This window comes from Eleutherodactylus coqui, chromosome 8, assembly GCF_035609145.1.
Source record: "Eleutherodactylus coqui strain aEleCoq1 chromosome 8, aEleCoq1.hap1, whole genome shotgun sequence".
Lineage (NCBI taxonomy): Eukaryota > Metazoa > Chordata > Amphibia > Anura > Eleutherodactylidae > Eleutherodactylus > Eleutherodactylus coqui.
Window position 1 is genome coordinate 55,357,959 of NC_089844.1, and position 16,212 is coordinate 55,374,170.

At 40.6% G+C, this 16,212-nt stretch overlaps 1 protein-coding gene across 3 annotated transcripts in view; it reads right to left on the reverse strand.

The window, feature by feature from the left end:
- Positions 1 to 16,212, reverse strand: part of UNC80 (unc-80 homolog, NALCN channel complex subunit) — a 207,461-nt gene that overhangs the window by 135,787 nt on the left and 55,462 nt on the right. For all 3 annotated transcript variants that reach the window (XM_066575641.1, XM_066575640.1, XM_066575639.1), the window contains 4 exons: positions 15,769 to 15,865; positions 8,727 to 8,899; positions 4,401 to 4,613; positions 3,336 to 3,471 (listed from right to left, as the gene is read on the reverse strand). In XM_066575641.1, the coding sequence (XP_066431738.1) occupies positions 3,336 to 3,471; positions 4,401 to 4,613; positions 8,727 to 8,899; positions 15,769 to 15,865 (619 nt within the window). The remainder of the gene's footprint in view (positions 1 to 3,335; positions 3,472 to 4,400; positions 4,614 to 8,726; positions 8,900 to 15,768; positions 15,866 to 16,212) is intronic.

Genomic DNA, 16,212 nt, shown 5'->3' on the forward strand with positions numbered 1-16,212 from the left:
GGTTTTTCATTATATATTTATTTACAGTTTTTGAATATTTATGCATGATCCAGATGTTTGTATCTATACTATTCTAATCTATCATTTCATTAGTTACATTATTATTTCACCTTTCAATTATTAGTGTTGAACATGTATTTGATTGATACTTGGTGTAAAATTGGACTCTGCCCTCTTCTTCAAAGCACACATACAAGCCTTGCTTACTTCCTGCTGCCTCCAATTCAAAAACATGTCTTGTATGCTATCTTTTCTTGACTCTGAGTCAACAAAATTGCTAGTGCATGCAGTCATCATCTCCGGTCTAGACTACTGCAACATCCTTCTCTACTGCCTCCCATTCAATGCTTTTGTGTCACTCCAGTCCATTCTCAACTCTGCTACCCAGCTAATCCACCTCTCCCCCAATACTCCTCTGCTCTCCCCTCTGCCAATCCCTTCACTTGCTAGTCATTGTCCAGGGAATCCAATTCAAGATATTATCAATGACATACAAAGCTGTCCATAAGCTGTCCCTGCATACATCTCTGACCTAATATTCCAATACCTTCCCACACATAATTTGTGGCCCTCGCAAGACTCCCGCTTTTGCTCTCCGTTGCTTTGCTCCTCACATAGTCATCTTCAGGATTTCTCTTGTGTATCACCTATACTCTGGAACTTGTTACCCACACATCAGCCTCTTCACCATCGTAGAAAACTTCAAAAGGGACCTGAAAACCTGCCACTTCAGAAAAACCTACAACCTATAGTAGCCCTGCTGCAAGCAGTATATAAGCACCTTCTACCCTCAGCTACTCTCTCCTTCCCCCTACATTGCAAACTGTAAGCCCTCGTGGGCAGGATCCTCTTTCCCTCTGTATCAGTTTGTTAGTCATTTAGTACCTGTTTACTGTTCCTGTTGTTTTATATATGTAATGTATTTAAAGCCACGTTCTTATTTGTACAGCACCCTGGAATTAACAGTATTTTTAAAATGAATAATAATAATAATATTCTCAGAATATTGCCCACCAGAGTACTAGAGGATCCTCTGTTGGGCTTAGGCTCTGACACAATAATGGGCCTCAAATGTCTAATGGACCATCTCATTTCTTTTAGATGTGACTTTGGAACCAATAATCTACTAATGGATAGATCCAAAAATAACCTTGTTGCTATATTTATTAAGATTATGTTGAAATTAAAGTGGATGTGCACTGGTTCTATATAGCTGGAGGGTTAGCCCTCATAATAATTTCCTTTTAATGAGCCCATGCAACCTCAGTCCAATGCAACTGTAATACATGGAGCAAGTTACAGAACACTAGATATGCTCTTACGACAGTACCCCCACCCTTTTACAGCTATAACCCCTGAGGTCAGTATTTGTGTCCACATTTCAACAGAGAAGATATTTGGGAATTAGAGTAAATCTACAGTAGTGCTCTAATATTTAAGCTATATTTGTGTATTCTGCAAAAAAATCTATATAAGCAAAGCCATTCTACATACAGAAAAATATTAATACTTTAGTCATTATCTTGATTCAGCCATTGACTATTTTTAGCATTTATTTAACCCTTTCCAATCCACTGTCTGACGTCTAAAGACATTCTGATTGAAGGCTGTACAGCTCCGATGTCGGAAGACATCCGGAAAGGTGTTCTTACTGTAGATTACTGGCCACTTTTTTGTCGGGGGGGCCTCTCCAGCATGTCACTTACCGCAGTACTGGCTCTAGCCAGCAGATGGCGGCATTGTATAATGGCAGAAAGAGAAAACCCCCTAGGAAACCCTGAATCCAAAAATGGATTCCAAAGTTTGGTGCTCTCGTTTTGGAGAGGTGGAAAACTGGCACCACAGCGCTGGAATACTAGATGGGTAATTAGCTCTCTATTTGCTGATTGATTGATTTGTGTAGCAGTTTAGTTTGGAAGGCCGGGAAGTTTCCATGTTTTACTACAGTTAGCATTGGTGCTTGTTCGGTCTATATCACCATGACTTACTGTACATTCCTCCAGGTACGAGAGGTCACCTCCAGGTAACTCCTCGTAGAGTTACACTAATGTTAAATACCACAATTAATACATTAACGTAAAACTAATTCAAGACATCCCTTTGAAGTAGAACAACAGGGATGATAAAGAATAGCAAAAAACATCTGGTTCACTCATATTCATTTTAGGGTTGTAATTTTTGGGTTTGAAGGACAATAAACAGACGATTTTGTCAGTTAAAGTAAGCACAAACCTCGTGTCGTAACATTGCATAAGCTTTTTATTACTTTAATCTAGAAATGAATGTTAACTAGAAAATGCTGATGTTCAAGACATTTTCTAGTTAGATACGTTGAACTGTTAGCACACTTATGGCCAAGACATTATGTATATTATACATTTCAGATTTAGACTTGTATTTTTATTTTTTTTTTTAGGATAAAAATCTTAGTCGAAAAGATAAGAATTTTGAAACATAATGCCTTGGAAATATTTGCAGACAGACTGCACAGAAAAGAGCCTTAAAGACGTATAACATAGTATTTTCCACAGAGCAATAAGGCACACAGTATAGACCCATCTGGACACAAACAGATGCTGCACTTCAGGTTAGGGGAATGCAGAAGCTATGGATAATTTACATTGCGATCTTTATTTCATTTCATTTGAGAAATAAAGATCACATAAACATTGTAGAGCAATGTTATATAGATAGCTCTTCAATATAATTTTGGGGCATATTCTTCTTTCAAATCAGCCACTGCTTTTGCCTAGAGATTGTTGGGTAAAAAAATGTGGGACTGTTGCTTAATAGAGTGTAAAAAGTGACGGTTAGGTCCTTTGGTGTTGAAGCTTATTCACAACAGGGACTTGTATGATCTGGCTTTTTTTTTTCCTCGAAAACCCAACAATTTCCAGTTTCTGGATTATACATCAAAATCAGCATAGATAGATAAAAGAGTTTAGAAAACTTTACCTCAGTATGGTATCCAAGGATAAACTTTGGGGCCGCCTCTATTACTCTGTCTACCAAAGGCACGTGCAAAGAGTTCTGTGCATACAGCCTGTGTGTAGGATTGCCACCTGCATCTTAGTCACTCATTACAATCTAGCCATACCAGGGCTTTTATACCAGATCAAGAGTAGTTGGCTCTCAACAGCCATTCCCTTTAATACTTCCTGACCCAGCATAAAAAAAAACATGGGTGGCTGATATGATGTGAGATGCAAAGAACAGGTGATAAACCTGTCTAAAATATCCAAGCAAGAATTATCAAGTGAAAAAAGAAAGTAGAGTGCTCCTAAAGCAGAGTTCCTTACAAGCGGGGTTTCTTGTAGTAAAGGGATTCTCCTTACTGTCATCTAAAAAGTCTTCTTCCTCATCCTCTTTCCTCAGCCTTCTCTTGGTTTCTTCATCATAGATAAGTCCCAGCAGATTGGCTGGACTTTCACTCTCACTGTGACATATCTCATTAAGGCGGGCACCTATCACCTGAAAGATGATTAATGACATATATCTAATAATTATAAAATCAGAGTCTCTTTAAGGTGGCCATGCACATTAGTCTAAAGTTGATCAAAATGGAGGTTTTCAACCAAAACTATCATTTGTTGGGTGAAATTTAACAATCAACAACTATTTTAGCCTACTGATGGCACACATCATCATCTGGGTTGCATTTACAATTTTCATCCGATAGTTGCTAATCCACATGTAATATTTGCATTAAAAAACTTCCCAACAAAATCATTTGTCCATCGTCCGGTATTATTGAACAATAGAGATGAACGAGCACGCTCGGACAAGGAGTTACTCAAGCGAGCATCGCTCTTCTTGAGTAACTGCTTACTGGTCCGAGCAACTAAGGGGGGCGGGGGTGAGTGGGGGACAGAAGGGGGTAGCAGGGGGGGGGAAGAGTGAGAGAGATCTCTTTCTTCCCCCCCCGCCCCCCCGAGCCTGCTCGGACTAGTAAGCAGTTACTCGAGAAGAGCGTTGCTCGGTCGAGTAACTGCTTTATCCAAGCATGCTCGCTCATCTCTATTGAACAAGTATGTCCACTGTGATTGACTGTAATGGCTAATATGGACTAAAATGTTTATGGTTGTGATGTTGTAGCAATCATTCACCAGATGATTATTCGTTTAATGGTTGTTCAACCATCACCCTACTTTTATCTAATGTGTATGGCCACATTAATTGTAGATTTTAGGCAACCGAGACGTTTTGTTCATACAATATGTTGGAATGTACACTACCTGCTTCTAAATCTTATTTTACCCTTTATTCATATAGATGCTATGTGAACCTACCGTTATTACAGTACCACTGGCCCTGTTGAATTATATAGTAAAGCATATTTAAACTTACCAGAGATAGAACAGTCTGGATATAAAAAGCAGCAACTAAAAATACCAACTTACATCTCCCCATTGGTAGAAGAGCTTGGCTGCATTCCATTGCAGCTTTTGGTTTCGTTTATTGCCCACAATAGGGGAGCGACCTCGTGAAAGGCCTTTTTTAGCAATATTCACATGATGTCCTTTCATCCATTCTGGCCAATTTCCCCGATTACATCGGTGTACAAAGCGAGCACATTCCAGGAATAGGGCTGCTCTGGCCACCACAGGAGCTTCCTACCATAGGCAGAAGAATATTACGAGATTGAAGGATGTAAAGATGCAGGTAATGTACATGTAAAAAGAACTTAGAAGTTTTGCTCTCTAAATAGCATATAGCAAAGCTTATATATTTCTGAAGAATTGCTGCACTAAACTGGTGTTCCATTGTAGTCTGATGATTTGTTGTTTCCTGTAAATCAACATGGCCTGCAGTCGCAACAATATGGCAGCCAATTATTCTGCTGCTTTGATTAGCCAAAGTAAGTGTAACTGTGGAAAAGGTCCCTTCCATTAAATAGAAGTTTTCTGTTTTGTGTCTGAAGTGGTAAATAAGGGTGGATTTCTATGGAGTTGTACAATAGTCAATAGCCTGGTAATTAGAGATGAGCGAACACCAAAATGTTCGGGTGTTCGTTATTCGTAACGAACTTCCCGTGATGCTCGAGGGTTCGTTTCGAACAACGAACCCCATTGAAGTCAATGGGCGACCGGAACATTTTTGTATTTCGCCGATGCTCGCTAAGGTTTTCATGTGTGAAAATCTGGGCAATTCAGGAAAGTGATGGGAATGACACAGTGACGGATAGGGCAGGCGAGGGGCTACATGGTGGGCTGCATCTCAAGTTCACAGGTCCCACTATTAAGCCACAATAGCGGCAAGAGTGCCCCCCCCCCCCCACTGTCAGCATAAAGATCGTCCTCCTCTGGCACAGCTGTAACAGCTGTAGCAGAGAAGAACGATGTTTGCCCATTGAATTCAATGGAACCGGCAATACAGCCGACTCCACTGAATGCAATGGGCTGCCGGCGATCGCAGGATGAATGGTCGGAAAGGGGTTAAATATATAACCCCTTTCCTGCAATTCATCCAGAAATGTGTTACACTAAAAATATATACCGGCGTATAAGGCGATGGGGCGTATAAGACGACCCCCCAACTGTCACCTTATACGCCGGTAATACAGTGGAGCAAAGAATAAAAAGCATTACTTACGTTTTTAGATGATCTGCGGCGCTCCTGCAGGCTGTCACTCCCTCCTGGTCCACGGCAGACAAGCTTTCTCCACGAAAGACTTTAAATCCCTGCCTCCAGAAGCACATGTGCCTTCAGCCAATCACAGCCAATGACAATGATGTCATTGAATGGCTGTGATTGGCTGTGTTTCTGGAGGCGGGGATTTCAAGCCTTGAAATCCCCGCCTCCAGAAACACAGCCAATCACAGCCATTCAATGACATCATTGTCATTGGCTGTGATTGGCTGAAGGCACATGTGCTTCTGGAGGCAGGGATTTAAAGTCTTTCGTGGAGAAAGCTTGTCTGCCGTGGACCAGGAGGGAGTGACAGCCTGCAGGAGCGCCGCAGATCATCTAAAAACGTAAGTAATGCTTTTTATTCTTTGCTCCACTGTATTACCGGCGTATAAGGTGACAGTTGGGGGGTCGTCTTATACGCCCCGTCGCCTTATACGCCGGTATATATTTTTAGTGTAACACATTTCTGGATGAATTGCAGGAAAGGGGTTATATATTTAACCCCTTTCCGACCATTCATCCTGCGATCGCCGGCAGCCCATTGCATTCAGTGGAGTCGGCTGTATTGCCGGTTCCATTGAATTCAATGGGCAAACATCGTTCTTCTCTGCTACAGCTGTTACAGCTGTGCCAGAGAAGAAGGATTTGTCTTCTATATGTTCTCAATGGGGTCAGCGCTGCTGCCGCTGGCCCCATTGAGCGCATATAGAATGCATCCATAGCGAGCAGCGGGAGGGGCAGATTTCAATACTCGGGTGACACCTTATCTCCCCAGCCACTCACAGCAGGGGGGTGGTATAGGGCTTAAACGTTGCAGGGGGAAGTTGTAATGCCTTCCCTGTCTTTATATTGGCCAAAAAAAAGCGCTAACGTCTCAGGGAAGAAAGTTTAATTTACCAGAACACCGCATGGTGTTCGTTACGAATAACGAACATCCCGAACACCCTAATATTCGCACGAATAGCAAGCTCGGACGAACGCGTTCGCTCATCTCTACTGGTAATGAGAAACATCACATGAAAGCTGAACTTTGAAGAAACATTTGAAGCCAATACCTCTAAGATCTGCAGTTCTCTTTTTCCTCCTAACTTCCTGTTCAGAGATTGATCAGGGAGCCAGGATCTTCTTGTTTTTTACAGGTCACTCTGGATGGTGAAAGTCTACGAATTCTATTAATTCTCATCTACTGCATAGATCTTGAATAGAGATGAGCGAGCATACTCGCTAAGGACAATTGCTCAATCGAGCATTGTACTTAGCGAGTACCTCCCCGCTTGGAAGAAACGGTTCGGCTGCCGGTGCGGGTGAGTGGTGAGTTGCGGCAGTGAGCAAGCAGAAGTGGGGGGGGGGGGGAGAGAGGGAGAGAGAGATCTCCCCTCCGTTTCCCCCGCTCTTCCCCACCCACCGCCGACAACCGAATTTTTTCTTCCGAGCGGGTAGGTACTCGCTAAGGACAATGCTCGATCAAGCAATTGTCCTTAGCAAGTATGCTCGCTCATCTCTAATCTTGAATCTTATTTTTAAAAAATGCCTATGCCACCAGGTAACGTGGTGCATGTAAACCTTCCGAAACAGACGAAAGGGCTCTCTGTTTATACACTGAAGTCATACACTACATGAATATCAGCCAGTCATTAGTGATGTGAACTGTGCAAGTATATACAAGTTATGCAGATCAGTATATACACATGTAAGAAAAAAAATCAACATCTTGCCTCCTTGTAATGGCCCATTTATGTTTTATCTTACCTGGTACTTGAAGAAGAGGCAAGAAAAAGGTGAAGATATGAGATAATGGATAGAGATGGAATCACAGGACACAGAAACAAATCACAAATGGAGAGGAATGAACCAGACGATGGAAAGCTGAAAATAATCACAAATTGCCACAATCAATGATGCAAATAGGTTGCTAAACATCTACTGCAGGAACGGAGGATTGCATTATTTAAGACTTGATATCCAGAGTACATTTTATTTTGCAAGGATCTACTGCATAAAGTGCTCAATCGTGTCATAACATTTCCTAATGGTCCTGACTTCTACCACGGAATTCCATAGGATTCCTTTCATGTGAAAAATAAGATGCAGTGAGAAAGGCTTTCATATATTTCCTTTTATATATATTATGTGCCCCCTCCGCTTGATCTTGCTGCTATTTCACTTTGTGGATTTGCCATTATTTTCCACTAGATTTCGAAGCTTTATGCCTTATATATAGAAGAACATTCAACGTCTGCAAAAGCCTCTTACACATTTTTATACTTATTATTCATTAAAGGGGTTTTGTCATTAAAAAAAATTATCTAAACTTACCTATTCCTTCCCTGTCTGTCTCCTTATCACATCTTCTCCTGGTTGAGCTTCTCCAGTGCCCCAGATCAGCTCACTGCAGGCTGGGACCAGCTTGTTCTGAAGGCTCCTCATCACAAACTCCTTCCTGCTGGGTCAGTGAAGGTCACATCCCTGTGCTGTAGCTTCACTGCCTAGGAAGGAATTGTAATCTATTTCAGAGATAGCTCGCATGAGCAATCTCTGAAGAAGATAGGCAGTCCTGCTGGCCTGTGAGCTGTGACATAAGGTACATTGGCAGACTGCCAACCTAATGTACATAACCTCACAGGAAGGAGCAGAATCAGGCAGCTGGAGGTGAAGTGAGCCCCTGGACTGCAGGAGACAGGAGAAGATAAGGGAGGTGAAGATCTGGTAAGTAGACTGATGGGGGAGGAATAGATAAGTAGAGCATTTTTCTTTTTTAGTGACAGAACCCCTTTAATATTTGCTGTACTACCAATGCAGATAGGACTTGTTAACTACTGCATGCACATAGAAATGGATTCACGCAAGCATTTATGTATGAAGATGGTCAAAGATTTCACATCACAACACATCAAGATATACAAGATGTATTGCATTTAACACATTTGTAGAATTAGATAAATTAAAAGAAAATGTAAATAAAAGCAAGTACATTGAGAAGCAAAATAGAAATCCCATGCAAGGCTTATGGAGACAATAATTACCACTTTGGCTGATATGTGTCAATCAACCACTGATCCATAAGTCAAGGTTCAGAGACTTGGATTCTTGCTTACCAAATCTAAAGCTGCAGCCAAAATAGAGGCGTCAGGTATAGTCCCAGGTTCACAGCAGTTCAGCAGGAACTGAAATCGTTTCATCCCTTGTCTTATTGCCCCCAAGTTAACTACATTTTTGCTTTTTCCAGATTCCTGATTGGTGGCACCATGGTCATCAAAGCTGTGACATCCTGAAGAAGGCAAAGGTAGGAGGAAAGAGGGGGAAGAGCACAAGATCTCACAAATAAAAGAGCCATTTCAGAACCCAAATACATTGGATTACACCAGCGCGCTAATCTAATGTGTGGTCTGAAGTTAAGCAAACATGGTGGTATCACCCACAACACCCAGCATATTATGGCGACATGTACAGACAATGATCTTTCAAGGTATTCCACACAGCTCTGCATTAGACTTGGGAGTTTTGCATATAAATGGAAACATGGAAGTAAATTACATACTCATCAATTATGTATATATGTGCTTAGATGATATTACAATCGGATCATTGATAATAACGGAGAATAATCTACAGAATCGCTTGTAGATCCAGAGCAAGGTGTGGAATATCTTAAGTAAATTAATACGTTATTCTAATTTCAGTTTGGCTCAGAATGAAGCACAGTTAATTAACTCATGTTCTCTGATGTAGATTTGCTAAGGAAGGTACAGTGCCGGCTTTAACTATCTATTATCAACGCTGCTATTTTAGAAAATTTATATTAAATAAATGAACAGCTTTCATGTAAGAGAGTCTTCAATTTGCTAATTGTCCTGGATCATGTCTTTATGGAAAAATAACAGATGGAAGACTCCTAGAATCCAATATGTCAGGCTAAATTGTATTTCAAAATTCATATATTTGAGTGTTAACGAACAGATAACTTACTGATTTTTGGCTTATGTCCATATGATGCATATTAATACATTCTAAAGAGATATTGTTAACCTAAACGGATAGAATAAAATAAGATATTGATATATAGGCATTTATTCACGTTATTGACTTCAAGGGTTTGTCTTATAAAACCAACTCCTCTCCTATTATGGGGTCCCTTATGAGACAGAAAGAAGAGCCACTATAGTATGTAAGAGGGTCTCCTGCTCTGCCAGCCCCAGCACATCCATGCATTACTTGGTTGTATATTCATTTAAAGGTCTACCATGTAATGCTACATTACCCCTGCAGAGGGCGCAGGTGAGATTCATGGTTATGCGCAGCTTCCTCTGGCAATAACAGCTGTGTCTGCACCAATTAGCTAACTACTATTTAAAAGACAACCCCTTTAAGATTTCAGTGTTGTCTGGCTCTTCATTGGGGTTGTGCCTATAAGGGATGTAGAGGTAGCAGTCGAACTTGTTTCTTTGTCTGTGGGGACTGAAAAGGCTATCAAAGAGAAAATCAGCACTATAAATGACATGACAGTTAGTAGTAGGCAAAGGTAGCCTTATTTCTGGCACTATTTCTATGTACCGTGTTTCCCCGAAAATAAGACAGTGTCTTATATTAATTTTTGTTCAAAAAGGTTTAACTTTTTTACATGTATAGCTGCCTGGACACTATTTAAATTGACTTTTTAAATTAACTGTTAGCGGGGCTTAATTTTGGAGTGGGGTTTATATTTTAAGCATCCTCAAAAAGCCTGAAAAATCATTTTGCATCCTCACAAATTCTTGAAAATCATCCTATGTCTTATTTTCAGGGGATGTCTTATTTTCAGGGAAACAGGGTAGTAATCTTAGTTCTAGTGCTGTGGTGCAGTAAGCTTGACTCTGGTATTGCACCTATGTAGTAAGCTTGGTGCTGTTGCCATGTCTATTTAGTATGCTTGGTTCTGGTATCATAGCTATGCAGTAAGCTTGGTTCTGGTAGCATATCAAACACTAAAGTCTGTGATTGGCTGTAGCAGTCTGTGACATCCCATCATTAGGCTGACTGCAACCTGTAAACACAGCATCAGAGAAGAAACTGGGGCTGCTGGGACCCGGAAGAGGGGAGTATAGATTTTTTTAATTATGTTTGGCCACGGGGAGCATAAATTAAAAAGGTAATAACTCAGAAAACCCCTTTAACAAGCTCTGGTCAGGACACAGACAATGTGAACATTGCATCAGGAGTCTGTTGAGGACACTAGTCTCCTATGCCAAGATAGCAGAAGCCACATGAGCCTTCTGGCTGCTGCCTATTGGATGCATAGGTACAGGTAGGTGCAGAGAAATTTAGGCTGACCTGTGGACTGGGATATGATACTTTTTTTATTAAGTCTTCTCTGGCCTAAAATCGGGGAACTGGATTAAAACATGATTACATTTGTTTTAGTTTACTAAGTTCATGGAATGTAACTGCTTTTGGACAGTATTTCAAAAGTTGGAGCCCCATTTTTAATTTTGCCCAGGGCCACTTTGTCTAAAGCTGGCCCTGGCACCACCACAGGTAAAAATCAAGCAGTCTATAGAACTCAACCAGCCATTTAAAGTAGTGCATGGATCTGCTAGGTCCTCCAAAGAGAGACAGGCAGCCTTTGAGGCTGCACTCTGCTCCTGCTAATATATTCAGGCCCTAAAGTAGTTACAACCTAATAGGATGCTTGAAAATGGGGTTTAAAAATCAGAAAACTCCCATTGAAAGCTCTAAAACTGGCAGTACATAATGCCAATTACAGATTATAAAACAATTATGATTATTGATTATTGAATCTCATTATTGGCCTAGTAGCTACGGTGTTGCTTACTGAATTAAGGAAAGTATATTTAAAGGCGTTTTTGAGACTAAGATATTGCTGACCATCATCAATATCAGATTGTTGGGGGCCTGCCACTCAGGACCATCACTGATCAGCTATTTGATGTAGCCGCGGCACTCAGGGGAGCGCTTCAGTGTATACCAGGCACAGCGCTGTACATTTGAAAGTGGCGGTGCCTGGTATAACAGCTCAATCACATTCGCTTGAGTGTCAGTGTTGCGCCCTCTCCAAACCACTGGTTGGAGGATGTCCCGAGTGGCGGACCCCCACCAATCAGATATCCTAAGCTGAGAATAGGCCATCAATATCTTAGTTCTGGAAAACTCCTTTAAGTAGATAGATAGATTTAGTCTATACTAAGTACTAGGACTAAGAATTCCAGTTCATCATTGGCCTACTGTATGGTAGCTCATGGACAGCTGTGCAAACTCCATTACTAGTAAATTTATACTTTTGCTTAATTTACATTCTGAACATATAAGATCTGACTCCTAATACAGCCAAAACTAATGTAACTGAGACAATAGTCTCACAACCCTGTTTTATACAATTTAGTGGTTTGAATGTCCCTTTCTTGGCTGTATATGTCTATGTCATTGATTTCATAATGGGGCCTATTTACAATGCGTTTATGTATATATATATATATATATATATATATATATATATATATATATATATATATATGTGTGTGTATATAAATATATATATCAGCAATATTGCAAAATGACCATAGCAATGAGATATCATATATTGCGATTGGCTTACAACTTGGCTCAACACTGCATTGAAATCGGCTGGTTCATCTTGTTTATAAAGGTTTCCATTTGATTTTACTCTTTATCTCCTTCGCACAGACACCATAGGCACAATAGAAAAACAACTAATAGAACAAATGTCCAGCAGATTACAACACTTCACAAAGCACAGCACCACAAGAGCAGAAAGACAGAGATGGAATGCAGCCAAAGGCATTGTCCTGAGGTCAGCTCCATCACAACCGTCATCTGCCGAGCTTCCACTGTCCACCACTGCTAACTGAAAATCTGTAAAGATTATGACAATGACACCAATGGCATATCACTGGCGGTGTACCCAGAACTAAATCTAGAATCTAGGAATATAATAATCTCATTAATGGGTTACGTAACAGGGTACGCAGCAGAATGTACAGTTCTAATCCTCTTTTTCCATGTTATCGGCAAATATGAATTAAAGTACCGTCACCCAACACCACTAGTTGGTATTGAAAACATTCATCATACATTGATATGGGCTTTGATGAGCCCCATTAACCCATACATTTCAATTAAACCTTAATAGTGCTGATGCAAAAAGGACAGTGTCTTATTTGGAAATGGTTATGCAAATGCTGATCATGCAAACACAGAAGAAAATAGATAATTGAAACAAGGTATCTGGGTGGGATTTTCATCTCATTAAATGTTTTGAAGTATTAACAAAAATATACTTCTAGAAAATATAAAAAAACTTAAAAAGAGTCGTATGAATTGTGAGCCCGTAGCATATGAGATTGATTTATTAATGTAGTTTTGGGAACATGGACTCCAAATTTTTGATAAAAAAGTGAGGTTTGGTGCAAAGAAAGCATGCTGTGAGATGGAAGGGGTTATGTGATGAATGCTGCATGCTCTTAAGTAAAATCCAATTGCGCTTTTTAATCTTCTCTTTAACGGTTTTATTCTTTTCACTTACTAATTCACAGTGGAGGCAGTCATTTTTGAAGAGTAATAAATGTACATATAGACATAGTGGTATGCAAGTGGGAATAGTGATGAGCAAACCTTTCTAAAGTTAAGTTCTGCCAATTTCCCAAATTTTGTCAAAAAGTTTGGTTCAGTCCAAATACGGTTGAACCAAACCAGAACTTCACCAATACCCTTGAAACGGCCCTGTACAAAACTCTTAGGTCACCCGGCAGTGTATCAAAGTACTTTTGAGTAGTTTTAAAGACAAAGTTAATGAAACAGAGGAAAATGAAGGGAAAGAAGAGGAAGGGGAAGAAGAAGATGTTTATCATTTAAGTTGTTTCAATGGAGACAAACTGCCTGAAGTTCAGATACGCACCGACTGAAACTTTCAGCGGAGTTTGACCCGAAACAGGGTTCAACTGTTTCAGTTCACTCAATGTTAAGTGGGAAGGCTTAAGATGTCTATGCCCTAAATCTAAGGCTGTGTAGACCCAAACCTTCACCTCGGTCAGGATATACACTGCTCACTTAAGTGCTGTTGTTGCAACATTGGTGGTTACGTGAACAAGAGGTAGACACAAATACTTGTCCCTACTGCTTGTCAGGCAGTCTATGTGTGGGATTTGACTGGCATAATTTTGAGGGAAGTGGCTGGCATTGTTAAGGACCATGTGGCTGGTACTGTAAGGATATGTTGAGATGGCAGAATCCAACGTGGATTTTCTGTATGGATTCCACCTCTAAAAACATTGGCAGAAATTTGTAGATGAGCCGCAAATTTCTGCCTCTGCTTTGCAAATGCATGTCCACGGATCTGCATGCGGTTTTTGCCTGCTTCAATAGGCAAATCTGTGTGCAGAATTGCTGTCAAGAAGTGACAAATCCCTTCCTTTTTTCCGCAATGCAGATTTGAATTCCACTGTGAAAGAATCGACATTGTCAAGAGCTCAGTGCAAATAAACGAGATGTATACTGTGAGTGGAATTTGGTGTGGATTTTGGCACAGATTATGTAAAGACTTTCAAAGTGTGTCCCAGCATGACGATGGGTCTCCAGTAGAGATGAGCGAGCGTACTTGGATAAGCACTACTCGCTCGAGTAATTTGCTTTATCCGAGTATCGCTGTGCTCGTCCCTGAAGATTCGGGTGCCGCTGCGGCTGACAGGTGAGTCGCAGCGGGGCGCAGGGGAGAGCGGGCGGGAGAGAGGGAGAGAAAGATCTCCCCTCCGTTCCTCCCCGCTCTTCCCTGCAGCTCCCCGCTCTGTGCCGGCACCCGAATCTTCAGGGACGAGCACAGTGATACTCGGATAAAGCAATTTACTCGAGCGAGTAGTGCTTTTCCGAGTACGCTCGCTCATCTCTAGTCTCCAGACATGAACTTGAAGCATCATATGTATGCATATCTATGTATGTATATATATATATATATATATATATATATATATATATATGTATATATATATATATATACATATATATATATATATATATATATATAATGCTCTGAGTTCGGGTCCGGAAACCTGTGGTCAGGCCGGGAAACACTTCTGAAATCCGTATGTGAAAATGGTGGAAGAAAAGCCAGTATGGTTAGCTCTTTACTTGGAATTAGAGACAACAGCTGTTGTGTAGGTTTGAGTTTGACTTTGCTAGTTGTTTTGGATTCCTTTCCATTTGTCACTGGTGGCAGTTGTCATGGGTGTGTTTTGCTCTTGGAGTACATCTGAGGTATGTTAGGGAAGAGTTTTAATTTTCACCTTTCCTTGGTTCTGTGCTGTTCAATTTATGCAGTCTCCTTCTGCTGGTGTAGGTGAACATTGCTGGATCAGGGTTCTGTGATTCTACCAGCAACTCATAAGATTAGTACCATGGTTTATTTTGTGGAGTTTGTTTATTTGTTCAGTGGTAATCATTTAATATAGGTTGCAGGGTTAGTGAGTGGCCAGGGAAGGAGGGTGGATGCATCCTTATCAGGGCGGGTCATTCACTATTAGGTAGGGACTGTCATCATCTAGAGCCCAGTAGGGAAAGTTCTCCTCTTTTGTTTTCATTACCACATATAACTTGATTTCCTGGTACTGTGATGTGAACAGTGCCAGAGTTATTTTTTTTGGTTTACAGTTGTAGCACGTATGAAGCAGACGTGACAGCAGCGTAGTATATCAGGGATGTCACTAATTTCTCATGACTTGATAAACCAGTCGACAAAATGACCACCTACACTATACGGAGATTAATAGGGATGCTTTTTCAAACGAAGCATCTGGTTTATTTAAATTTTTTTTTTTTAAGTTTATGAAGAGTTGTACAAAAGAAGGAAATGAAAATGAAGAAAAGAGTGTAATGGATAAGTCACTGTTGAATCGGATAGAAATATTATGAAAAGTAGGAATTGATATGGGTTATGTTTTGCTAAAGAAGGAGGTTGCAGTGAACTGTCCGTGAATCCATTGCAAGTCACCTCAGCAGCAAAAGTGTTAAAAATCAATGAGAGAAGGTAAAATAATTGCAAAGGAACAGAAAAAGAGAACCCTGATATCTAACCATCTTTTTCTTCTGTGTGATGAAGCCTGGATGTATTCCTTCTGCTTGAGCGCCATTTACCAAGACGCTTGAAAAAATTCTCTTCTTCATCTCGCCCGCCATCCATCCCTGGTCCTGGGCCAGCTTCTGACAACTTTACAGCACTTGTAAATTTCACCTTCATCAATGAGAAATATGAGAATTTCTGTATGATCATGTGAACAGAGAAATAACAGTTAAAGTGCTTAAAGTTTATGTGTGTTCTACAAAGGAGTACATATCAAACAATTAACAGACAGTATACAACACAAAAAAACAAGCACGTATCAATAAATTTGCGTAATTACATCTAATTGTTCAATATGGTTGTTACCTATTAGGACATTGTCAGTGTGTTTTTGAGGGTATTTAGGCCGTTTGCACACAGGCGAGTCGCTGTCGCTATGGCGATGATGCGGCTGTTGCGACCATTCTGCAGTGATAATTGCAGTAAGGTCGCGGGATGGACCGCTTCCATTGACTTCA